At 54.8% G+C, this 24331-nt stretch overlaps 1 protein-coding gene across 1 annotated transcript in view; it reads left to right on the forward strand.

Moving 5' to 3' along the window:
- ATP6V1C2 (ATPase H+ transporting V1 subunit C2) overlaps nucleotides 1-24331 on the forward strand; it is a gene marked incomplete at its 5' end in the record, with an annotated part of 53168 nt that overhangs the window by 23563 nt on the left and 5274 nt on the right. Inside the window, 8 exons of the mRNA XM_082851628.1 lie at nucleotides 4359-4444; nucleotides 11274-11368; nucleotides 15595-15686; nucleotides 17010-17108; nucleotides 17721-17789; nucleotides 19700-19792; nucleotides 19910-20003; nucleotides 23304-23401. Of these exons, the coding sequence (XP_082707754.1) occupies nucleotides 4359-4444; nucleotides 11274-11368; nucleotides 15595-15686; nucleotides 17010-17108; nucleotides 17721-17789; nucleotides 19700-19792; nucleotides 19910-20003; nucleotides 23304-23401 (726 nt within the window). The remainder of the gene's footprint in view (nucleotides 1-4358; nucleotides 4445-11273; nucleotides 11369-15594; nucleotides 15687-17009; nucleotides 17109-17720; nucleotides 17790-19699; nucleotides 19793-19909; nucleotides 20004-23303; nucleotides 23402-24331) is intronic.

Below are 24331 nucleotides of genomic sequence, written 5' to 3' on the forward strand. Positions count from 1 at the left end.
TATGAACATTGGGGTGAATGTATCTTTTCTAACTAGAGTTTTCTCTGGATATATGCCCAGGAGTGGGATTGCTAGATCATATGGTAACTCTATTTTTAGTTTTTTAAGGAACCTCCATACTGTTCTGCACAGTGGCTATATCAATTTACATTCCCACCAACAGTGTAGGAGGGTTCCTTTTTCTCCACACCCTCTCCAGCATTTATTATTTGTAGACTTTTTCATGATGGTCATTCTGACCGGTGTGAGGTGATACCTCATTGTAGTTTTGATTTGCAATTTTCAAATAATTAGTGATATTGAGCATGTTTTCATGTGCCTGTTGGCCATCAAAAAAAATTTTTTTATAAGGTAAAATGTACATACAGTGAAATGTGTACATCTTGTATGAACAGGTTGATGAATTTTGTTGGGTGCCTCAGTGTAACCAAACCCCAATCAAGGTTGCACACCATCTGCAATTTGCTTTTTTAATTAAAAATATGATTTCTATATCTTCCCTTGTGGGTTAGTATAAGCTTTTGTGTTAGAGGAGGGAGCCATAGTTTAGTTTAGACAAGCACTGAAGAGCATGGCTTTGGAGTCATGTAGATCTGGGCTCAACTTCTGCTCTGACACTTATAACTCACTGTAGGGGGACTTTTAGCTCTTTAAGTCTTAATTTTTTCATCTTCCGAGTGGGGATGTTACCTAGCTCAAAAGAGCGTCTCAAGAATTGAGTCCCCAAAACACCTAAGAGCCCTTACAAATCGATGTTTTGTTTAAAAAAAAATGACGAGAAACCAGTGAAAGATATGAACACTCTGTTACCAGAAGAAGATAGCCATCGGTAGAGTCTAATAAACCTATCAAAAGATGTCCAGCCTCATCGATGATCAAACAGATGCAAGTCGGAGCACCAGTGAGATAGAACTTTTCAGCTCTCAGATTGGCAGGGATTAAAAAGATCCGTAATCCATCACTTTAGGAGGCAGGCAGTCTCACCCATTGTTGGTGGGAGGGTACATTGGCTCTGTATACTTGGTGGATAATTTGGCCTTATCTGTTAGAACTGCAAGTGCTCACACCCTGTATTCCAGTAGTTACTCCTCTGCAGTTTATCCTACATATGTGCCTGCACAAATGGGCAAAATACATGTTTTGCTGCAAAATCATTCAAAGCGTAAACAGCCCAAATGTTCAATCGGGAGAATTAGTTATGATACAACCTTGCAATGAAATGCTATGCAGTCAGTGAAAGGAATGAGGAAGCTCTACCGTGACGTGTAAAGGTTTTCACAATGAACTGTAAAGTGAAAAAAGTAAATTTAAAACAGCATCTAGACTCTTAGATTCCTTTCAATGAGAAAAATGTTCTGATTTTGTCATACCACAATTCACGGATGACTGTAGTTAATGATCACAGTAAGTCAGGGAATTTTTGTTACGTGCAACAAGCAAGTTTTCCAGCAATTAAGCTTCGTCAGACCGTGCTATTCTGAGATGTTCCGTGGTGGTGTACACACCTAAGGGCAGGTGCGCCTCCATGCTTGTTAGAGTTAAACATTTCTTGGAGGCTAGAATTGGGAACAGCAAAGAGTCATTAACAAAATGACGAGGGAGTTCTGCTTTTAGGTCGATTAGGAAGGAAGCATGTGTGTTATTTAGGTGCTATGACATTCATTTATTCATTCAGCAAACATTTCCTGAACAGCTGCTGTGCTTCAGGCATTGCCATTAGGGCTGCAGTTACTACCTCCTTCATGTAAAGAAATTACTCAAAATGTGACAGAGGATATGGTAATAAGAGACAGCAACCTGCATGTGTCGCTATAATAATGATGAAGAGGAGCGCTTGACAGCATTAGAAAGAAGCTCCCTGAGAGCAGGGGCTGCTCTGTGCATAGCAAATAGGTTCACAGCGCTCTAATCAGTGCTTGGCACACCGTTGACTAATGTCTGGAATTTGCTAAATGAATGAGTGAATGAGCAAATGAATTTATAGGGTCAGGGTTCTAACAAATAACAGAAGACATACTCCAGTTAGGATGATCTGAGAAAGGTCTATTCATAAAGGAGCGTGTAGTTGTATGAGGGCTGTTGAGAAGCACAAGGAATGGTACAGGAACCCAGGTAGACGCAGAGAGGTTGCCACAGCCCTAGGCTATAGGAGATGAGGGGAGATAGGTTACTGGAACTGGGAGGGAACCAGATTTGTACCCCCTACCCCTGCCCTCACCGTCTCCTATCGAATCTACTGGGGAGCCAGAGGGCAGAGAGCCCAGACGCCTCTGTCAGGCTGCCCAGAGCTCATCTGAAGGTACCTACCACAAGCTCCCGGGGGCCTGGTTCTTGACATGCATTGCACCAAACTCTGTGAGATGAGGAGCATCACCCGCATTTTGCCAAGGAAACAGAATGAGATTAGCTAGGTAACTTGCCCCGTTGTCATTAGTAAGATGCAGAACTGCTATCCTAAGAAATGCCGACACATTTGTGGAGATTTGAGCCCAGGTGGCCTAGAGCCTTGGGGTCCACAGACAAACTGGGTAGTTTTGAGGCAAATTACTCCTCTGGGCCACAGTCTCCCATCTGTAAAATGGGATGATAATCATCACAAAAATTCGAGAATTTTTGTGATGATTCGATAACAGTGATAGAGGACTTGGTAAACAAAAGAGAACCTCAACTTAATATAAACTGTGGAAGTGTTAAGTATTTGGAAATATGCCAGAATTCAAAGCACGTGTTTCCTTTTGGGTGGGAGAGTGTGGTTGTTCATTTTTTTAAAAAATTAATTAAATAATTAATTATATTTATTCTTGGCTGCATTGGGTCTTTGTTGCTGTGCGCGGGCTTTCTCTAGTTGCGGCGAGCGGGGGCTACTGTTCATTGCAGTGCTCGGGCTTCTCATTGCGGTGACTTCTCTTGTTGCGGAGCATGGGCTCTAGGCACGCGGGCTTCAGTAGTTGTGGCACGTGGGTTCAGTAGTTGTGGCTCGCAGGCTCTAGAGCACAGGCTCAGTAGTTGTAGCGCATGGGCTCAGTAGTTGTGGCGCATGGGCTCAGTTGCTCCGCGGCATGTGGGATCTTCCTGGACCAGGCTCGAACCCGTGCCCCTGCATTGGCAGGCAGATTCCCAACCACTGCACCACCAGGAAAGCCCCTTCATTTTTTGTTAATTACTTTATACTTGTATTTTTCAGTTTATGGTCACGAACATACATAAGTTAGATGCGAAAACAAGTTGCTCTCCCTGCCTACTCTGTCATTTTTTTCCTTCCCTCTCTCCGTCTTTCCCTCTCTCCCTCTCTTTCTTTAATCTGGGGCCTTTCAGTGCCCTCTGCCTCAGTTTTCTGTGTCGGGCCCTAGGCCCTTGGGCTCCACTCACATGGCCAGTGTCTGCATCAGCAGAAAACCGTGTTCTCCATTTGGAATTCAGTGACCTCATCCTCCTGCCTGCAAACACCTGCTCCCTCCTGGGAGCCAGGAGAATGAGTAGAGAGGGCCTGAGGCAAAGATGTAGATCATCAGAGCTTTTAGACTTTGATCCTGGTTGGCCTGCTGCCAGCTGGACTTCTAACTGATGGGCCTCCAGGAGTGGACACTCTTTGCCACCAGACACTCCTGCCTGATTAGTTCTATTAATGTTTATAACAATCCCGCAAAATGGGTATCATCCCATTTTACAGAGAAGAGAACTGAGGCTCAAAGAGATTAAATAAATTTGGCCAGAGTCATACCTTTGGCAGAGCCACAGTGAACTTGAGCCCTTCTGCCTCCAAGTCTCATACTTTCCTTTCCTTTCTCGTACTTTCTGGAGCCTTCAGTATGTTTTCTGAAGACTTAGAAAGTTTTAATTTTCTAATTATAAAAGCAGTACTGGATTAGAATAGAAAATATGTGAAGTAGGAAGAGCATTTTCACATAGCTGCAGCCATACTGTCTGTATAAGTCTGTATCTTGTTTTCTTTCCACGTAACATTATAATGCACGCCTTGCTCCACGGTATTAGAAATTCCTTGTAAACCTATTTTCAGTGGCTGCTAATAACCCCTCAGCTGGGTATACCGTCCTTCACTTAAACAATCCGCTATTGTCAGACCTTCCAGTGGCTCCCAGTGTTTCGCTGTCAGCAACGTTACTGAGAAGAACATCTTTTTATTCAGAAAGCTTTTTCTGTTTGTCCTGTTTCCTTAAGATAGTTTCCCAGAAGTGGAAACACTGGTTTAAATACTGGTTAGCATTTTACGTCTCTTCATGCATATTGCTGGGTTGTTCTCCCAAAGGGTGACTCTGGTCCTTTTCCTGCCAGCAGAGTGTGAGAGTATGCTGAGGGCAGTTTCCTGCTCTAACTGGCTTTTTGTTCTTTCCCCAAAGCCTCATAAAGAGAATGGCCCAGAGTGTGGTGGAAGTGATGGAGGATGCAAAGGGGAAGGTCCAGGAGAACCTCCTGGCCAATGGAGGTAGGTTCCTGAAGTACGTTTATGACGGTGCTTTCCCAGCCCATTCTGGTCCATCAGTGGCCTCAGATGTGACCACACAGTAGCGGCTGAAATGATGCAGGTACCACGGAGGCTCTAGACTGACACATCGGCACCGCTGTTTGGAAGACGTGCCCCTTTACAAGCTCATAATCCTGCTGTCTCATTTCTAAAGCATCTGGCATTTCTTACCTGTAGCTGAACTCCTCAGTGAAATTTGAAATGAAAATGGGTTCAATGAGGTTTAATGGTTGGTTAGCTCACCCACCTTGTCTATCAGCCTCCCCTTTATCCCGCATGGAGTATTCCGTCCCCACCCCCCAACCGATTTATCCCTTTCCCCAAACGAGGCTGAAAAATGCCTCCATTGCTGGGAATGCCTCAGACTGAATTCTTTAGTTGTGCCCAGTAGGCGGAGGAGAGATGGACCAAAAACACTTTGGGTAGCATGTTTGCCTTTGGCGTTCTGTCTCCCCTATGCAAACAGGATAAATCTTTAGATTCCAAGGATGTTTTGGTCCATGAATTAGTGTACAAACAATTTGAGTGCACTTAAAACGTGCAAGACAAAAGCTTTGAGGCTTTGGAAACCTTAGAATTAGGTGTTTCAGCATCTGTAGAGATAATTAGACCTATGACTCTATGCATAAGTATACTGAAAATGAGAACATATATTCTATATTTAATATTTATTTATATCATTTATTACATATAAATTAAAGTCTTTTCCCTTCGGGGAACATTTCTTTTTTTTGGCCGCCGTGTGGCATGTGGGGTCTTAACTCCCTGACCAGAGATCGAACTCGTGCCCCCTGCAGTGGAAGCGTGGAGTCCTAACCACTGAACCGCCAGGGAACTCCCTCCTGGGAACACTCGAAAGCTTTTTCTTTGCTTGTTTTAACTGATACATGGAAATGTTCGTACTCCCAGATCTGAACTTAGTTTTGTATGTTAATGCAGTCTAATAACTCCACCTTATTACGTTGCAGGTTTGAAGGAGAAAATGAAATGTTTAAAGAGTAGGTTGTGCGTTGTTTGTTGTGTGTGTGCTCAATGTGCCACCCGCATGTCCCCCGGAAGGTGGAATCTCAGTCTGGTTGTAGGGATACAGTGATCAGGTGACGATGGATTTCTCAAGTGACAATCTCGTAGCGTGGTCACGATATCCATATAACACAGATAGCAACTGTTTTTTCCCTCCCCGCTCTTCCTTGCATCTCCCTTCCCTCGAGGGAGGCAAGGCATGCAGCACTGCATGCCTCCTGGAGTGGTGAATGCCTTGACCCTGGAGTTCAAGATCAACTTGGGCATCTTTTGGCTTGCGGTTCGCTTCTTGCCGTGATGGCTGTCCCTAGCGTCCTCCTGGCTGTTCTTGGGGGCTGGCTCATACAGGGAGCCCTCTTCTCTCGGGCCCCTCCTGGGAGAGTCCCTGTGCTTAAACAGGCCATTTCTGGTTTCCCTGTTCGAAGGTTTGCTTTGGTTTTTTCTCCAGCCTGTTCAGACTGGTGGAATTGAAGCCAGCAGATCCTCTTAGGACGAATACAAATCTTTAGAGATTAGAAGTCACCAAAATGCCTCCGCAAATGCAATCTGATAGTTACACTGAGATTTCTTGCCGAGGCTAATCAAAACAAATTATTTTGTTCAGTTGATGAACTGGTCTTACTTCCCAGCAGGTAACTCATAGGGCCCTAGACTGAAGCACGGACTTAGGGCCTAGAGCTACTTTTCTACATAAAAACCTGGTCCTGAGGATTCTAGGATTTGAGCTTACATTACAATAATGATCAAAATGCTTACAGTCTATTCAAAATTCACGTCAATTAAAATTAGATGTTATTGTTACATCGTATCCATTCCCAGTCCAAATGGCACGACTCTAAGAGCCGCTGCCGCTCCTCTCAGGAGGTGGGAATTCAGCTTCATTTGTTCGTATGTGTTGCATTATCTCTAGGCCGCCTGGGAGTTGGGTGCCCACAACTTCCAGCTGGTCCCGTACCCCAGCCCTGTGCAAACAAAGGTCAAGGACGCTAGGGCAGAGCTCATGGCCGGCTGCTGAACATTGCTCATGCACGTGTAGTAAAGGCTCTGAAAAGTACTGCAGTCAAGAGACCTTTGAGACAGTTTGTCTCAGGCTTTCCTGATATTATCCGGATGGGGAAATATTTTTCTTCTGCAGAGCACCCAGGGAACTAGTGATTGAGAGAATTCACTGGAGAAACTCAGTGTTGCCCCCAGCAGGTGGGATTTTAATCTGATGTCCCTGAGGGTACACCCAAGTCTTCTGGGCTGTGTTTGCTGGAGGGCCAGCAGTACTGGCCTTGGAACAGTCAGGCTTGGTCCTTTGTGACCTTGGCAGGTCACCTCCCTGGGTCTTGGTTTTCTCACCTGTCAATGGACCTAATCCCTTTACGACTCTCTGCTCTGCCTGGGCACCTTTTGTTTTTGTTGGTTCTCTGCCTCTCGCTGCGCTTGGAGCGTGGAATGATTGCAGCAGAGGCTGAGCGCGCAGAGTCAGAACCATCTGAAGGCCCGTCTGGCTGCCCGGACAGCAGACTGCCGCCTGTGTGGTCACAGGTCCTTCTTTCTGCTGCTGCCGGGAAGGCCTTGTTTTGGTTCTTAGATGACATCATTGTTGCTCAAGGGCAGCCGTCTGTGTACAGCGTGTTTTGATTCAAAGTGGGCCTGCCCGGGCCGTGGTCTGACCTCACAGGCCCTTGATCCAAGCCCCGTACTGCTCCCTCGAGACCAGGCTTCCGGACTTCAGCTGGGGAGAGGGGAGGGGACGGGAGCCTGTCATTTCCGGGGCAGGCGGAGTGGAGGCTGCGGTCCTGGCAGCACAGGAGGGCCCAGGGCTGCTGCTTTCTAAGGCTGAGGGCGTCCTCAGGCAGAGGGGGCAAGGCCCTTGGATGCATGAGCTGGGGCTGCGGGGAGGGGGCAGTGTCTGGAGCTGGGGCTGCGGGAGGGGGCGGTGTCTGGAGCTGGGGCTGCGGGGAGGGGGCGGTGTCTGGAGCTGGGGCTGGTGCTTCCCACCTGGAAGAGGAGGTGGAAGAACTCACAGTCACAAACCAGAGGTTTCTGGAGGCTTCTGTCGGGAGACCTTCACCGTCTCCTCGTCTCACTCATCAGACACGCGTGCCTGGCCGTTGAGTACCAGGCAGTGTGCTGGGTGCCGGGCATCCAGCGATGACTGTCCTCCAGGAGCTCGCGGCCTGGGGACCAGACCCACAGTGCCTGACGTGCTGTGATGGAAACCAAGTACTTAGGAGCCTCCACGAGGAAGGGGGCTGAGTCCTAAAGGAGTCACAGGCATTCTAGTAGAAAAGAGGGATGCGTTCTCTTTGGTTTGAGCGCCGTAAAAGCCTGGAGTTTGTGAAAATGCATGGACACGAGACCTTGTCTGAAATGCACCTCTTCTAAGCAACCTGGATAGTGTTAGTCCAATAATCAGGGTTAATAGGCAGATTCTCATACGAAGCACTTGCTCCCTGCTGGGCACTGTCACAGGCTCTGGGGACACAGAGATGATCACCTGCCCTCAAGGAGGCTGAAAGAGCAAGGGAAGCAAGGGTGATCGTGCAGCGTCATTAGTGTGATGAGACAGGCATCCAGGGCTCAGGCCAGCAGGGGGAGGGAGGGCCGGGCAGGCTCGCAGGAGTTGGTCTCCAGCCTAATGTTTAGGACAAGAGCAGCAGTGAGAGAGAGAGTGAGGAGTCGGGGGTGGCTCAGCTTGGGTGGTGGTGTGCCCAGGGGTCTGGGCTGGGCAGAGGCAGGAGTCTCTAGAGCACATACCTGCCTGGCACCTGCCTAGGGCGGGCTGTTCCCTGGCCTGTGTGGCGGGCGATGGCTCCCACCGGGCAGCATGTGACCGCATGGGAGGTGTGTGACCGTCGTGCTTGCCCAGGGCCTGGCCCACAGTAGGGTCCAGTAGCAGGATTGGGTGACTGCTGGCACACGAGGAGTCCTTTGCGACCGTCAGTTCTGCCTCTGACTGCGCCCCTGCCATCATGCAGACCTCAATGCAGCTCCCCCGAGGCCTGGATCCTTCCTACACAGTCATTTCCCTGCCCTAGTGTAGCAATCTCCAAACCCATGTTAATAACCAAATTAATACCAAAATCTGTATTAGCTCGGGCTGCCGTATCAAAATACTGCAGACTGGAGGCTTAAACCACAGATGTTTATGTCTCACAGCTCTGGAGGCTGGAAATTCAAGATCAAGGTGATGGCGGATGTGGTTCCTGGTGAGAACCTGCTCCCTTCCCTGTATGTTCACACGGCCCTTGCTTGGTGGGATCACAGGGGGCGTGGGGGCTCTTTGGTTTCTCCTCATAAGGGCACTAGTCCACTTGGGTCAGGGCCCCACCCTTGGTGCCTCAGAGGCCCTCTTGTCAATCCCAACACCGTTGCAATCTGAAGGACCCTCTAAGTCAGGAGACCAGAGGTATCGGAGTGTGGTTCTTGCGGAGGTGCCGACAACGGCAGCTTCCCTGTCCCCCCAGAGTGTGGCCGCTCCTGCCTGAGGCTGGGGCGGGGAAGGGGCGTGGTCCTCCCTGGCCTCCACGTTCCTTGTCTTCTTTTCTGGTGGACGTTACATGACTTACTCTGTGCCAGAGTTTCCTCATCTCTGAAATGGAGATAATAATAATATTGAACAGGGTTGAAGGGTAAATGAACTGAAGTAACTCATGCGTCCAGGCCACAGTAAAGCGCCAGCCAGCGTCAGCTACCGTAATGGTCATCACCAGCGTCGTCATCCTGCTGACCTCCCTCCCACAGCCCACTTCCCTCCTCCAAGCCCCGCTTCATTTCCATCTGCCGTGCGGGAACTTAACTGACCCGAATATCCGACTTAGCTCGTCCCAAGCGGAGCCCGTCTCCGCTCGCCTCTGCTCCATCCCAGGCTGCCGCCTCCCCGCTGCCTGGCCGAGTGAGCATCCCCTCCTTTCACCTAGTCACCCAACTTGGAAACCCAGGTGTACCCCGAGCCTCCTTCGTGCCCCAGGGGTAATTGTCCCTGCGTGCCGTTGTTGGCCCCCGGCCTCTACTCCCCGGGCATGGGCCCCTCTTAGCTTTCCCTCTGTCTCCCTCACAGCCCCAGAGAAGGCTCCTCAGAGCACCAATGTCCTCCCCCCGGCTATGTCCTGACCTCTTGGTGACCTTTCCGCAGTGCTGTTGAGGTTGGAGTGACGCGTGTCCCACTCCTGGCATGTGCAAGGGGCTCAGGAGGTGGGCCTGGTGTCTGTATCGCCACAGGAGAAGGTGCAGACGTGACTTTCCTGACCCTGCCTGGCCTTCTTGTTCCCCCTCCGTCCAGACTCCCCGCTCCATCAGCGTGACCCAGGGAGTCCTCATGCCCCGCATGTGACGCTCCAGTCCACCCTGCCTGATGCCCGGCGTCCTCCTTCACTGGCCACGTGGCAAACTCTGTCCCATTCCGTCCCTGCGTGAATACGGGGTCCCCACGAAGCCCTTGGAGTGCCCCCCAGGACAGGAGGCAGGTGTGGGCTCTCCCCCTCCTGCCTCAGCCCCTGCCAGCCGTGTGTACACTGCTCACTGTGGTGTCGTGTTTGACTCGTGTCCCGAGCAAACAGGGAGCAGCTCGAAGGCGAGGGGGCTACGGTCTGCTGTCCCCAGCACAGTAGTGAGCTGGCCTTCAGTCGCGGTGACTGAATGTTGAGGGAGCGGTGACCAGTCCCTTTTCACCTGCGTGAAGGGCCGGCGTCCACATAACCTGGGGTGAGAACCCAGGTTAGCAAGGCCCATCTTGCTGGGGTTCATGGAATTCTGGGGGCCCCCGTAGCGCATCCTACACTGAAGGGGTAATGGACCGGGGTGTAGCCTGCAGCTGGCCCCCGGGTCTCACCCTTTCAATGTGCCTAGAGCTTACCTGAGGAGAGAGGGCCCTCAGGAGGTGTGCGGACACCCCTTCGCGCACCCACTTCCCAGGTCAGGAGGCTGAGGTGCAAAGAGGTTTGGTTACTAACACGCCCCAGGGCCCCCAGGCGCCGCTGCCTGACTTCCCAGCCCCTTCCTCCACCCGTGGCCGGTCAGAGACAATCACAGACACCCTGAGCACACAGGTTTAGGCTTGCCTTCGGAGAAAGCAAGAGAGAAAAGGAAATTTGAAAAAACACTGATTTGTTCCACTCACTATGCACTTTTATATAAAGAACATACCCTGACAAATGCACATCTGTACCAGGCGGTAAAAACCACCTTCACTAACTCCTGTATTTCGCTAATGTTGAAAATGCCGTTGTTGAAATAGATGCGTGTGAGGACCTGGCCCATGTCTAGCGCTGGGACGTGGGAGAGGCAGGGAGATGGTCATCTGCTGGGCAGGTGGCACCCATGGTGGCTGTGGGGTCTTGGGGGTTGGCTTGGGGCTCTCTGGGGTACCTTTGGGGTACCTCGAACTGACAACTCAGCTGGGAGTGTGGTCGAACCAACTGGAAAAGGCAGGGGATTCATCTGGTGCCGCAGAACATCTCTGACTTCGTGGCCACCCCCGGGAGAGCAGGGCCTCCCACGCGCGGGGCTCTGGGGCAGCGTGTGAGTTTGAGCTTGGGCGCAGGAGCGCACCTTTACAGCATCCTGAGGGTGGGGCTACCGTGGTCCTGGCTGATGCTTGGCCTGGCCCTCTGCTCCCGTGGGGAGCGTCTGCTCTCCCGGAGGGGGAGGGCGCCCTGAGTCTGTCCTTCCGTTTCTCTCATTGCTTCCTCGGTCTCAGTGGGGATGCTTGGCCTGCCTGCGTCTCAGGAGAGACGGGGAGTCCACTGTCCGGTGCAATGTGTTTATGTTCTTCCAGCGGACTTAATGTCCTTTGTGACCCACTTCGAATGGGACATGGCCAAGTATCCTGCGAAGCAGCCGCTGGTGAGCATAGCAGACACTCTGGCAAAGGTAAGAGAAGGGCCTTCTCTTGGGGGACGTCACACTGCTGTGACCGGCGTCACTGACCATCTGGGGTGAAGCTACACGGCGTTTGCACCCTAGCGAAGCGAGGAGGGACTTTCCGGAGGCGGGAGGCTGGGTGGGTCCTCGCCCTGCCCAGTGGCTCTGGGTGGGGTCCCTTCCCGTCTGGCTCCCGCCAGCCCTGACTGGGCCCTGAGCTGTGGCCTTCCGTGCGCTGGGCGAGGTCAGACACCTTTGGGTTTCAGGGCAGCCCTGGAGACGGCTTGGTGACCACCTGTCCTCCCTACACCTCTTCCAAATCTGCCACTGGGCAGGGTGACTTCGTCTTACAGGACACTGCCCTCGACAGGGGCTCTGAGCCCCTGGTGTTCTGACCCCAGACCCCAGTGCCTGTTCACTGCGCTCCCCTTTGAAAGGTGCTGATGGAGAAGTCAGTCCCACCCTGACTCTCCCGACCCCGACGGCCATTGTTCACTTAACAAAAACCATCTGCTTCCGTGGAGAGTTTGGCTTAAGAGCCCTAACTCCCGGGAGGCATCTCCCGGGGTCCCACCCCTGGTGACAGTGGGGAGGCCGGTGGGTGCTGCCCCCATGATTGCACTGTCTCGGTGAGTGGGGGGCCTCCAGCTTCTGCTGTGTTAATAAGAGCACCAAGGCGGAGCCCTCTGGGGACATCGCGGGTGTCTTGCAGCATGTTGACTCCCGTTGGTCTCCCTGAGGGTGGGCGCTGATGAAGCTTCTGAGGTTTAGCCTGATGGTTTATGGCCACTGTCCCTCCCCTCCCTCTAAGATGCACAGAGCCCCTAATATGTCACGTCTCCTGTGGCTGGGTGGCTGGGGAGCATCTCAGCCAGACCGGGAACAAAGCCTTCCTGTTGTCTCAGGGCGACAGAGGCGCCCAGGTGTGTCTGGGCGGCTCAGGTGAAGGCGATGGGCTGCTGGGACCCACCCCCTTGCAGTCCTGTGCATCTCCTGCTGGCGGGCTGGCGCCCGGCCTGTGTCTCTGGGAGCATGGGTAGGATCAGAAGGCTCTGGAATCTGGGTGCAGCTCATCGGGCACCCTTTACATCAGAGGTCCCAGCCCCTCCTGGGGCGATTGGGCAATGATTCTGGAAGGCCCTTCGAGGAGGGGCTCCCAGAGCACCTGTGCCAGGTGTGGCATCCAGGAGGGTGTTGTGCACCTCCACCCCCAAGCTGGAAGCACACAGTAGTTTGTGGGACTGGCCGCTCCCCGCCCTGCTCTGGTGAGGCCAGACCGAGCTAGGCAGCATGGCCAGGGCTGTGCCAAACGTCCACTGGGGACAGCGCTCGCCGGCATGGCTGTCCCGGGGATGCAGGCAGTGAGGAGGGTTCCCAGAGTGCATCGGGGCGTCAGCTGAGCGGGGGAGCAGAGCCGTTGTAGAGGACAGGACCTGGCTTGTCTCTAGTCCGGGGGACCCAAAGAGTGACTTTGGCAGGAAAGCAGGGTGGAGAGGAGGGCACTGGTTCGGAAAGCGCTCCCTGTGTGCCTGGAGCCATGCCGGGCTTTTACTTCCCACGTCACCCCTGTGGGGTAGGTGTCGCCTTCCTCTGCTTTCAGATGGGGAAGCTGGCTGAGAGGTGGCGTGGCATCCCCCAGGACCTGCAGGTGTCGAAGTATTGCCCTGGGATGGGGATGCAGGTCTCGGTTGGGCCGTATGCCTGGCATCACTTCCCAAGGAAGCCCTGGGCTGGCTCCACTGCCAGGAATCAGCTTTCTGAGGCCGGCCAGACAGAGGCTCCGCGCATCGTCTCCCTCACCCCGTCCCGCCCCAGGAGCACTCGAGCGCTGCCCTCAGCACTGGCTCAGGCCTCTTCCCCGCATCGCGAGATCTAAATCTGTTAACTAGAGACGTCCTAGTCAGAGGAACTCCCTTCTCTGAAAGCGCCCAGTGTCCTCTAGGTGTCCGAACGGGTCTCCCCACCTGGGAGGCTCCCTGTGCTGACACTCTCAGGGCTGGGCCCCTGACCCTCCCAACAGCTGGAAACTGAGCCCACCTGCCTCCCGTAATGAAGGGGAGCGAGGATGGGGACCCAGCCCCTGGCTGTGTCCGTCTCCACGGGCTGGGTCACGGTGTAGTTCCAAAAAGGCTCCCAAATCTCACCGGCATAACATAACAAACAGTTTCTATGCCTACCGCACACATGTCCACGGTGCTCGGCGGGGACCTGCTCCCTCCAAACCAGTCGGGCAGCGGCTGCTGGCGTCTCCACCACCTGAAGCATCTCTGGGTGCTGTGCAGGGAGGTTCAGGGGGTCTCAAGGCTCTGCCTGGCGCACCTGCCCCTCGGTGGTGGGAAGTGCACGCCAGCCACATGCAAGAAGGGGCAGGACTTGGGAGCGCTTGGCTCTGGACATGTTCTCGAAGCACTGCCTTGTGCCGGCCGCTCTGCCCCGAATCGCAGAGATCACCCAGACCCAGCCTGCCCTTGAGGGGCTCAGTCTGTTGAAGAAAGGGCTCACCTTTCTGGATGACCTGCTCTGAGGGCTGTAGCAGCTCATGGTAATTCCATGGCACTGAGCTCAGAGAGGTTCAGGAGCTGACACCACGTCACACAGCCAGAGCTGGAACTGGCATTCAAATTCGGGCCTGATGGGTTCCCAAGTCTTAGTTCCTCTCGTTGTTTTGCGGGTTTCTAAACACTGCAGTTTTTCTAAAACTCTGTAGTTTTTCCTTGGCTTGTGGTAAAATCAGAAGAATAAAGACGACACAGGATTTTTTGTTTGATTTTTTTTTTCCTTTAAAAAAAATACAAATGTATAAACCTTATTTTAAAAATCAAGATCTGTGGCTCGTAGCCACATCAATTTCCTGGTTACGATATTGTACTCTTGTTATGTGAGATGTTAGCAATGGGTGAGACGGGTACATGGGACCTCTTTCCTGTGAATCGATAATCATTGCAATTTCCTGTGAATCGATAATCATTTCAAAGTAAAAAGGTTCTAAAAATTGTAAGAAAAAATTATAAATCTTATTTTAAACATCGAACAATCAAAATCGAAAGATGAAAGCCCCCCCCACACGTCCCCTCCCCTCCAACTGCCACTCCCTTTAATCTCCCTAAAGGTAACCAATGTTTACAAGTTTAAAGTGGATCCTCTCATCTATATTAAAAGTATATATATTTCAACTCAAAATTGCATATCCTATAGATTGCCTCCTTTCTCTGTGTAGTGATTCCCGAGACATTCCCGTAGCAGCAGTGGTGTGCTGCTCTGTTGTGTGTGTTGGTGCGATGTAATGTCCCCTCGCAGCCGAGGGCGGGCCACCAGGGAGGCGTCCCTGAATGTGTTTCCTCCGGGTGGGACCAGCCCTCAGGCACCGTGTCGCTGGCACCGTATTCCGTGGTGTGGGTGCCGTGCCTTGTCGGGCCAGTTCTGTGTTCGTGGACCCTGCTGTTAAAGTGTGAGCCGGAAAATCCCCACAGTTCCCACGTGCAAGAGGGGTTCGCCGCTGTCGCTGAGCCGCGGGCTTCAGCGACCTCGAGATACTGATTTGCAGTGATCGTCGTAACAGCTGCTGAGTTTTGAGCACTTCCGTTGAATTGGGCCTGGTGAGCATTTTTCTTTCACTGCTGTGGATGAGCTATCACCCCGGCTGAGCAGGTGGGGCACCTGAGGCCAGGCATCTGGAGAGCTGAGCCTCATTTCCCTGCCCACCGCAGGAGGGGATCCCGGACGTGCTCCCGAAACTTCCAGAACAGGGGGATATCCCTAACGTCAGGCTGGTGACCTGCCTCCAAAATGAAAAGAGCCTTCCTACCTACACAGAACAGGAAGGGGCTGCCGTGGGGCACAGCTGAGCCTGGAGACCTGGGTGCTGGTCGGGCTGGGCTACAGCGGGTCCCCTGAGAAGCCGGGATGGGGGTCAGCCCGAGCTGACCTCTAGCAGAGCCTGAGAGCACATGGAGCTGGGGCCCTGGGGGCCCTGAGAGCACGAGATGGGCTTGAAATCGGGACAAGACTCAGCTTGCTGAGTGAGCCTAGAAGAGCCATTAATCCCTTCCCTGCCTCCCGGGGTGAGCTCACTGTAGGGTCAAATGCTGGAAGGTCTGGGAGAGCAGAGGGGAGAAAAACGTAAGCCATCCCGGCAAACGGGCGGGGTGCAGCCTTTTCCTTAAGTGCACCAGGCGCAATTTGCGGCAATTGTGAAAAGTTCAGCCAGCTCTTTAAACTCTTGCTTTTCCAAACAGCAACTGGCACAGATTGAGACGGACCTGAAGTCCCGCACGGCCGCCTACAACGCTCTGAAGACAAATCTGGAGAACCTGGAGAAGAAATCCACGTGAGTCTTCGGGGTCCCACGCTCCTTGCAGCCTCAGGGCCTGGCCAGGGCAGCGTCCAAGCCGGGCTCCTGCACGGGCCTTTCAGATCACTGGGTGAGCTGGGTGTCTGTGTCTGAGAGAGACAGCCAGCCAGCCAGATGGACAGACAGACACGGAGACACTCCTGCCTCTTCAGGAGTTACGTGCTGGGCAGGGAGGGCCAACAGTAACAGTGGTTGATTGAACATACACGGAGTGAAGGAGGGGAGGGTGAAGAGGGTCCGACAGTCTCCATCTCCCTCTGATGTTTCTCTTTTTCTTCTTTGGATCAATGTTTATTAAGTACCCACCATACTCAGGCCTTATGCTAGGCCCTAAAGATACAAAGCAGAATAAAATACCATTTCTGTACTTGGAGAGCTCACAGTTGTTCACTCAACAAATATTTATGGAAAGTCTGATAAGGTCTTATAGATAAGACTGGACAGATAAGGTCTGATAGCGTAAGGAGTCCGGGACAGACGGGCACTGCAGGGTGCCTTTGGAGAGGGACCCTAAGGGCCTTATCCGTGATGGCTGGTGGGCATGGGGAAGAGCGCGTGTGGATTCCAGGCGGGGCAGTCTGGAGAGCCCTGTGGGGCGGCTTTTTACCTAAAGCTTCTGCCTTGACTAAGGGCTCGAGAACTCTTTCCTCGGGAAGCAACGTGCACTTGGGTATTTAACCTCATGGCCTACGTGCTGATGCTACAGACCGTCCCAGTAGTTGTGTTCTGGCCCATTGGCTGATACAATAGCCTTGGTCCCTGTGCTAAAAATACCATGACCTTGATGAGACAGGTTCCACTGGACACACGTACAAAGCTATTTCAGGTGAATGTCCCCTGGCTGCTGGACCTGTAAGGTGTGTAAAGTGAAACGGAGCCCTCTTCTGGGCCTGTCTCTGCCCGGAGTGGCCCAGGTAGTGGCGTGAGCCGACCGCTGTGTTCCATTTGGGTAACATAAGCTGCCTGGCGCCAGCGATCCCCTCCCAACAGCCGGTGGCTTGCGCTGGGGCAGCGCAGCTGACCGAGGTGTTGGATTCAGCTCGGGTGACTGGTGATAGGACCTGGGGTCCCGCCAGGCACAGCAGTTCTGGGTGCCCAGACACACAGCCGGGGGACACTTAGCCCAGGGCCCCCACCCCTCCCCAGGAAGCGTCCTGAACCTTGCTGTCCCCTGCTGCCCCTGCTGTCCCAACACCTGCATGTCGTGGGAGTGCTGGGGGTCTGGGCATCCCACAGGCCCAGGGATGCCTCTGTGTGCTTTTCTGCTGATCACAACCCCTTTGTCCCACGTGGATTCAGGGGAAACCTCTTCACTCGGACACTGAGCGATATTGTGAGCAAAGAAGACTTTGTGTTGGATTCTGAGTATCTGATCACACTTCTGGTCATTGTTCCCAAGTAAGTGGACCAGGAAGGTGAGTGGTTTGGGGTCTGCATCTGGGTTGGTGATCACAGAAGGACACTCGTCCTGCCCAACAGAGATGAAGCGGGAGTCCCCCAAGGCTAGATCCTGGAGCCCTAAATGGCAGCTGTGGGGTGGTCAGGGGAGCAGGTGACAGTGCTTGTGGCAGTAATAGTGACAGAAGCGGTCATTTCTCGGGCATCTGCTGTGTGTCCGATGCCACACGCAGGAGCTCCTTTCCCTCACAACACGCCTGGGGTCAGGCGGGGGCTGTTACTGTTCCCTTGTCCTGCGGCCGGAGAGGTCAGCTGGTTTGCCCACGCTCACACAGGGCCAGGATCAGAGCCCCCAGCAGGAATCTCCTGAGTCCTTCTCACGGCCGCTCCATGGTGCCTGGGGCCTCATGGGGAGGCTAAGCCCCAGATGGGGCTGGGGACAGGGGTCCCAAAGCCCACGGCAGTGCCTCAGGGGATATTTGGGGCTCTGTCTGGCCCCTAGCCCTGCTCCTCTCCGGCCCTCAGGGAAAGGGGCATGCAGCTTCCTGGACTCTTAGGACACTCCACAGTCTTTTCTGCAAAAAATCACTGAACGATTCTGTACTCTCGCAGACCAAGCTATGTACAATGGCAAAAAACCTACGAATCCCTCTCGGACATGGTGGTCCCACGGTCGACGAAGTAAGTGAGACCTCAGCTTGGCCCCAGGGCCTGGGGTGTGGGGGGGGGGCATGTGTGGGTGCTCTGGGGCACCTAGCCACCAAACATGCCCCAAGAGCACAAGTGCCTTCAGCCCTCCACACTTGTGCCTTCACAGCCACACACTCAGCCACATGCCAGACTCCCTCTGTCTTTCAGCATCCCGCTTCCTTGCCCCCTCCTCCGGGAAGCCCTCCCTGACTACATTCCGGCCCTCGGGGCATGCAGGGCCTGCGCTGTGCTCTGCTCTGCATTCTCAGCTTGGCCTGGATTCTTCCCCACCTGAGGGTCAATCAAGAGCCTGGCTGTGATGGCCACAGAGCCCGAGCAGGGGAGAAAAAGAGTCTCGGCGTGTGGCCTGCTGGGGTCAGAGCAGGAGCGGCCAGTGAGGGCTGGGAAAGTGACAGCAGAAGGGATAGAGGAACATACTTGAACCATGAATGCCACACAGCTGGGAAAATCAACAGTTTAGCGTTACGGGCATGAGCAAGGATAAATCTTGCTCTGTGGTGTTAAGCGGAAAGCAAGTTGCAGAAGGGGACACACAGCACGAAGCCATTTATTGAAAATCTAAAAATGGACAAAACGAAACTGTATGTGACTTGGGTAATGCAGGTGCACGGAATTGTGGGTGTTTGAGGATGAGAAACGCCAAACTCAGCACAGCGGTGACCTAGGGGTGGGATTAGAATGAGGTTGGGGAGGGCATGTGGGGCTTCTATTGTACGAAAATGGTTTTATGTCTTAAGCTGGGCGGGGAATACGTGGGTGTGTATTCTCTGTGCCTTTTCCCATGCCTGAAATAGCCTGCACTTTAAATGGTTTCTCCATGAGCCTTGGGCAGCCCTGCCCACTCCCATCCCAGCCCAGAGGCCTCTGGCCTGGGGCGCCTGCTGGCTCTCCCAGGGTCACAAACTCACGGGAGAGAGCAGTCAGGAGCTAAACTGAAGGGTGCAGGGCCAGGACAGTCACAGCCTGAGGTCACCAGGGGAGGCTGGAGGAGGAGGGCGTACAGGCCGGCAGAGGAGCTGGCCCTCGACGCTGGCCTGCTTGGCAGGAGCGTTCACTGCTCTCCAATGCTGGCTCTCCATGGCTGAGTGCTGGGAACTCCTGCCAGGAGAGGCTGCTTCAGGCGGTGGCTTGACTTCTCAGACCAGAACCCCCAGGCCCTCCATTGTCGGGGGGCACCTGAGAGTCTGCTGAGCTTACTCTGGGAAGGTTTCTGGAACCTGGGTCAGCCCCTATGGGTGTGGGCTCGGAGAAGCAGCAAAGGTGACCCGAGACCCTGCTTGGGCCCAAGGGCTCCCATGGTCAGGTCATCTGGCCAGCGGGACTCAAAGACGCTCAGACCACGGGCCCCAGTGACCCCCACATTGAGGACAGCGACCGCAGTGGTCCTGCATCAGGGTGTGCCAGGGAGACCGTGTCTAGTTGGAACATTGTGCCGTTGGGCGTGAAATGCCCAGGTGGGATGGTTTCCGCCATCTGGAACCTTTTCCTCTGCTTCGTTGCAACCACAGCGCGTGGGAGCTGGCGCGCCCCGCTCGGCGCAGCAGGTGACTGAGACCTGCGTACAGCTTGCTCTCGGCCAGTTCATGACCTGGAGCACACCCCAGATCCGAGCAGGTCTCGGCGTTTGGGTCACCCCTGGAGCCCTAGCCTGGAGGGTGGGAGAAGGAGAGGAGACGCCGGGAAGGCGCCGGCAGCTGACCCCGCGCAGCCAGGAGTTAGGCGCTAGGAAGGGACGCCCTCGCTTTCTCCACCCTCGCTGCCGCCAGGGCCACCAGGCTCCCCCTGCAGCGACCCACCCCGCCGGGGAGAGGACAGGCTCCTTCCGGCCCAGCTCCGGGGCCTGGTGGTGAGTCCAGTGAACAAACGCTTCTCTCCCACAGGTTGATAGCTGAGGACAACGAGTGTGGCCTCTTCACCGTGACTCTGTTTCGAAAAGTGATTGACGATTTCAAAACCAAAGCCAAAGAGAATAAGTAAGGGCTGGCCTCGGTGGGTTTCTCCGGGTTTGGTTTGTCTCCCCTGGAGGGGGGGGGGGTCTCTGCTCTGACTGGAAGCTTCTTAGCGGAAGCCTCTCCTTTGCTTGTTTTAAGGTTCACTGTCCGTGAATTTTACTATGATGAAAAAGAAATTAAAAGGGAAAGGGAAGAGATGACCAGACTGCTGTCGGATAGGAAGCAACAATACGTGAGTCTGTGATACAGGCCCCGAGGATTTTCTTGAAGGCGTTGGCTGGTGCCCGCGCACCCAAGGCCTGGAGCAGAAGGGCCCCGCCTAAGTCCCAACACCCACGCCAACATCCCTACTTGCCCGGTGCACACTCCTGGGGCTGCCAGACAGGGTCTGGGGGAGGGTGACAAGTATTGGTAACCTGGAGGTGACACATGAGCCGTGAGCCCTGCTGTAGGAGATCTCACCGAGCCCGGCACTGCTCTCCGGGAAGGAACTCTTAGCTCCATTCTGCAGAGGAGGAAGTGAGGCTCTGAGAGGTGAACGGGCACTGGCCCTGGGAGAGGACCCCACCTGGCCGCCTGGGGTCGAGCGAGGCTATCAGGGCTCCGGGCAGGAGCGCCTGTGCTGAGAGTGGCAGGGCCGCCGCCTTGGAGAGTGCAGCTAGCTGCCACCCGAAGCCCTGGTCCGTGTGACGTCCAGGCGTGCTGTGACATCCCCATCACCGGCACCTGTATTTACCTCCCCAAGGCTTTTAGCAAAGAGTGGGTGCTTATCCTAGAGACTTCCAGCCACAGCCACTCAGAACCTTCTCATGTGTGAGGGCAGCTGAACTCAAGAGAGAAAAACAGATTTTCATTTTTGAAATGTGAATGGTGTAGCCTTGAGAAAGTCGCTCTGTAGAATGGGCACCTTCGGGACCCAGCATCCTTCAGCTCAGAGCGGGGCTGAGCCGGGGGGCATGTGTTCAGGTCCCCTGCCCTACAGTCCCCCCAGGGAGGGTTCTCAGAGAAACTTCCAGTTCAGCCTCTAGAGTAGAGAGGAAGGGAGGGGTGAGGAAAGTTGGTGTGTAAACACGAAGCTGTGAGTGTGTGTTTGGGTGAAGAGCCAGTGCTTCCCGTGGGGCTGTGCCTGTGCCCCGGGCCGCCTCCTGCCTCGGGCTGGGGGATTCTGTGCATCCCGCCTGACCTCTCTGGGTCCGTGGCCTTTGCACAGGGACTGCAGACACCTGGTCCTATCAGGAGTGAGAACCAGCCACGGGGCCCCCGAAATGGGGTCCCCAGAGCCCCACTGGATGGACCCATCCCCCTCTGAGGAGGAAATGGGATCTGATCATATAAAACCCTTCTGTCCCCGAGGAGAAAGGCACGCGCGCGCACACACACGTGTGGACACGTGTGTGCGCGCCGAGGGAACACACACTTCTTAGAGCCATAGTCTGTCGGGCTTGGGCCAAGGCTCCCGGGCCCTTCCTGAGACTGAGGACTGAGCTGGAGCCCTAAGCCCCTGGCCTCGGACCCGACTCACCAGGCAGGAAGGATGCTCACCAGCGAGAGCTGAGATCCAAAGGGTTTCCTCCTCCACCTGAGCTCGCCCGGAACCCTAATATCCCAGGAAGGTTCCAGCCTTCTCTTTAGCTGACCCCTTTCCCCGCTTGCTTTAGTCCTGGCCCGAGCCCCCCGCGGTGTCTCTGGAGGGCGCTAGGCGGTGGCACCTTTCACAGGTGACCAGGGCGAGTCTTTGGCACCCACCTCCGCGCTGGCACAGACCCCCGGGTGATACACCCGAGCCCGGCGCCTGCGCCTCTGTCTCAGGTTGCTCACTGGCGTTTTTCCGTGTGGTGTAGACTTCCGCTCCCTGCTCCCCCCGGGAGCCCTGCCCGGTCTCCGTGGAGGGGAAGCGGAGCTCCGAAGGGCAAACTAACTTGGAAACTTGAAGTTGCCTGCGAGGCTCTTGCCGGGCGCCAGCGAGCAGGGGTCAGCTGGGGTCAGCCCGACCCCGGCTTCTTAAGAATCTCTTTCCCCCTTTAGGCTTTTTGGAGGTGCATAGGACCAGCATCCTGCGTCCGTCCTTTTGTTACCTAGGTCCTGGGTGTCAGTTCCCTGTGAGAGCACAGGATGGGATTTTCCCGCTCTTTGCACCTGTCTGCAGAGAAGGTTGATCAAGGGTCGAATGTGTGCTAACAGCACGCCTGACCAGTTTTCTGCATGTAACATGCTTAAGTGCATCCTGACGGCCAAGGAGGCTACTGTGAGCTGGACTTGGGAGAGACACCCTGACTCAGCCCAGACAGCCCGGAAGGCGGAGCTGGTCGCACAGACGGTCCAGGGAGGGGCAGCTCCTGGCCGAGGCCAGGCCGGGGGAGGGGCTGTGGGCTCTGCCCCTGGAATATGGAAGCCGAGGACTTGAACACCCCCGCCCTGGAGGGGGAGTGCCAATGGCCCCGGCACACCTCCAGTCCAACCAGCACGCAAGTGCCGAGGGTGGGCCGGCATGCCTGAGCCCACCTTCAGGTGCTTTTCAGGCCGTGAGAATGATTTCTGTTTGTTTGTGATGCATGTTTGCTGAAAGATTAATAAATCATTTCTGTGCCTTTAGCAAACTTCCTGTGTTGCTCTTAAAAAGGGATCATCCACCTTCCCGGACCACCAGGTTAAGGTAACCCCGCTAGGGAACCCTGATAGGCCCGCTGCGGGGCAGAACGACAGAGAGAGAGAGAGTGAGGGCGAGGGTGAGGTAAGCATCTCCCCGGGAGCCCTGGGGTTCCCCGGCTCGCATGTCCTTGCCCGCGCAGGCATCTTTGGAGAAAGCAAATCCTTGCATTTCCTGTTATCTACTATGGCTTTTGAGGTCTTAAATTCAGGGATTCCAGAATCATGCCTTCCTCCTAATCTGCAGGGTCTCTTGAGAGCTGCCCCTCCTGCTCCCCCTCCCCCTCCCCCAGCAATGATTGGTGCTTGCTGGCCAGGGTGCCTTTGTCCTGGCTGGCGGTCGCTGGAGCTGGTGACGGGGCAGGTCCCGGCTGGGGGATGGTGGTCGGGCAGCTCAGCTCTCTTCCCCTGGGTGCCCGCCCCTGACCCACCCCTGACCTTTGTGGGCATCCGAGGAGGACCAGCCATGCCAGCATTAGCGACAGTGGCTGTGGCCACGTGCAGTGGGGCTGTGAGGAACCCCCTGGAAGTGGCGGCTGGTGGATGGTGCCGGGACTTGGAGTGGAGCCTTCGAGAAGGGGGGGCTCCTTGGCGGCGCAGTGTCAGCCAGAAGCCTGCTGGCTGCCTTCTGAATGCCCCGAGGTCAGGGGCTGCCCGCCCACCGCAGCCCGGTGGGTGACGGCCCCATGCGTGTGCTGGCTGGCAGGTGCCCTGGAGAACGTGGGCCTGGGCCTCACCCTGGCCTCGTCGGACCGACTCGCTGCTCCTGCTGGCCCCTGGGCGTTTCTTCTCAGCTCGGGGCTTGCTCTGTCGAAACCCACGTCCTTTGTTGGCCGGGCGTTGGGTGGAGTGGCCGGGAGGGCTCACCGCACTCCTGTCCCTGCAGGGCCCGCTGCTGCGATGGCTCAAGGTGAACTTCAGCGAAGCCTTTATTGCCTGGATCCACATCAAGGCCCTGAGAGTGTTCGTGGAGTCTGTGCTCAGGTGCGTGGACGAGACGCCCACCCTGGGCTGTCCTGCGGTGGGTGGGCAGGCGTAGCCAGCTCCGGGGCCACCTGGGCTCTGCCACCCCTCTTCTGGCCCCTCCAGCCTCCTCTGGGACGCGCCCTGGCTTTCCTACCCTCTTCCTCTGCAACTCCTGGCTCTTGGCAACAGGCTTAGGGTTTCCTCCGTCAAATAACCCTTCCCTCAGTCCTGAGGGCCCCTGCTGTCCGGTGCTCTGGCCCTTTCCTGCCGGTCATGGGGCTGGTGTCCTGCTGCGCCCACCCCCTCTGTGCAGCCCACCAGGGGCCAGGGGCTCCTGGAAGAAACACCAGCACCGACCGTCTCCATCCTTGAGCTTTGAGGCCTAACCCTCAAGGCCACACAAAAAGTAAACCCCAAACCAAACCGAACCAACAACAGCTAAACTTATTTTCCCCTTTTTTTTTTAAACAAATGCAAACTAGGTTCACTATTTTGTAGAAACTATAGGTAATCCCAAAGAGTGAAAGCAGCAAGAGGAAACACTGCTAACATGCTGGTATACCAGCATCCTTCAGAGTTTTGGGGTTTGTTTCTTTAAATTTGCAGACATGCATAACTTCTTTTAACTTTTTATTTTATATTGGACTCTAGCCGATTAACGGTGTTGTGATGATAGTTTCAGGTGCACAGCACAGGGACTCAGCCATACATATGCATGTATCCATGCAGCAGTCTCGGCAGCACTGCTCACGGCCGCTGCCCCCTTCTCCCAAAGCTTGGCCTGCTCTGGCCTGCAGGCTCCAGGGCCCCTCGGCCCCTCTGGGGTGGTGTTGCTGGGCCCCTTCCACCAGGCTGACTGCCCTGCTCTCTCTTTCCTGCCCAGGCTTCCTAGGTCTCTGCTGCCGTGCACTTCCCGACCGGCTTCACTGGATTCCTGACTCATCTTCC

The sequence above is a fragment of the Leucopleurus acutus genome (genome assembly GCF_964270905.1).
Source record: "Leucopleurus acutus genome assembly, chromosome: 12".
In the NCBI taxonomy this organism is placed as follows: Eukaryota; Metazoa; Chordata; class Mammalia; order Artiodactyla; family Delphinidae; genus Leucopleurus; species Leucopleurus acutus.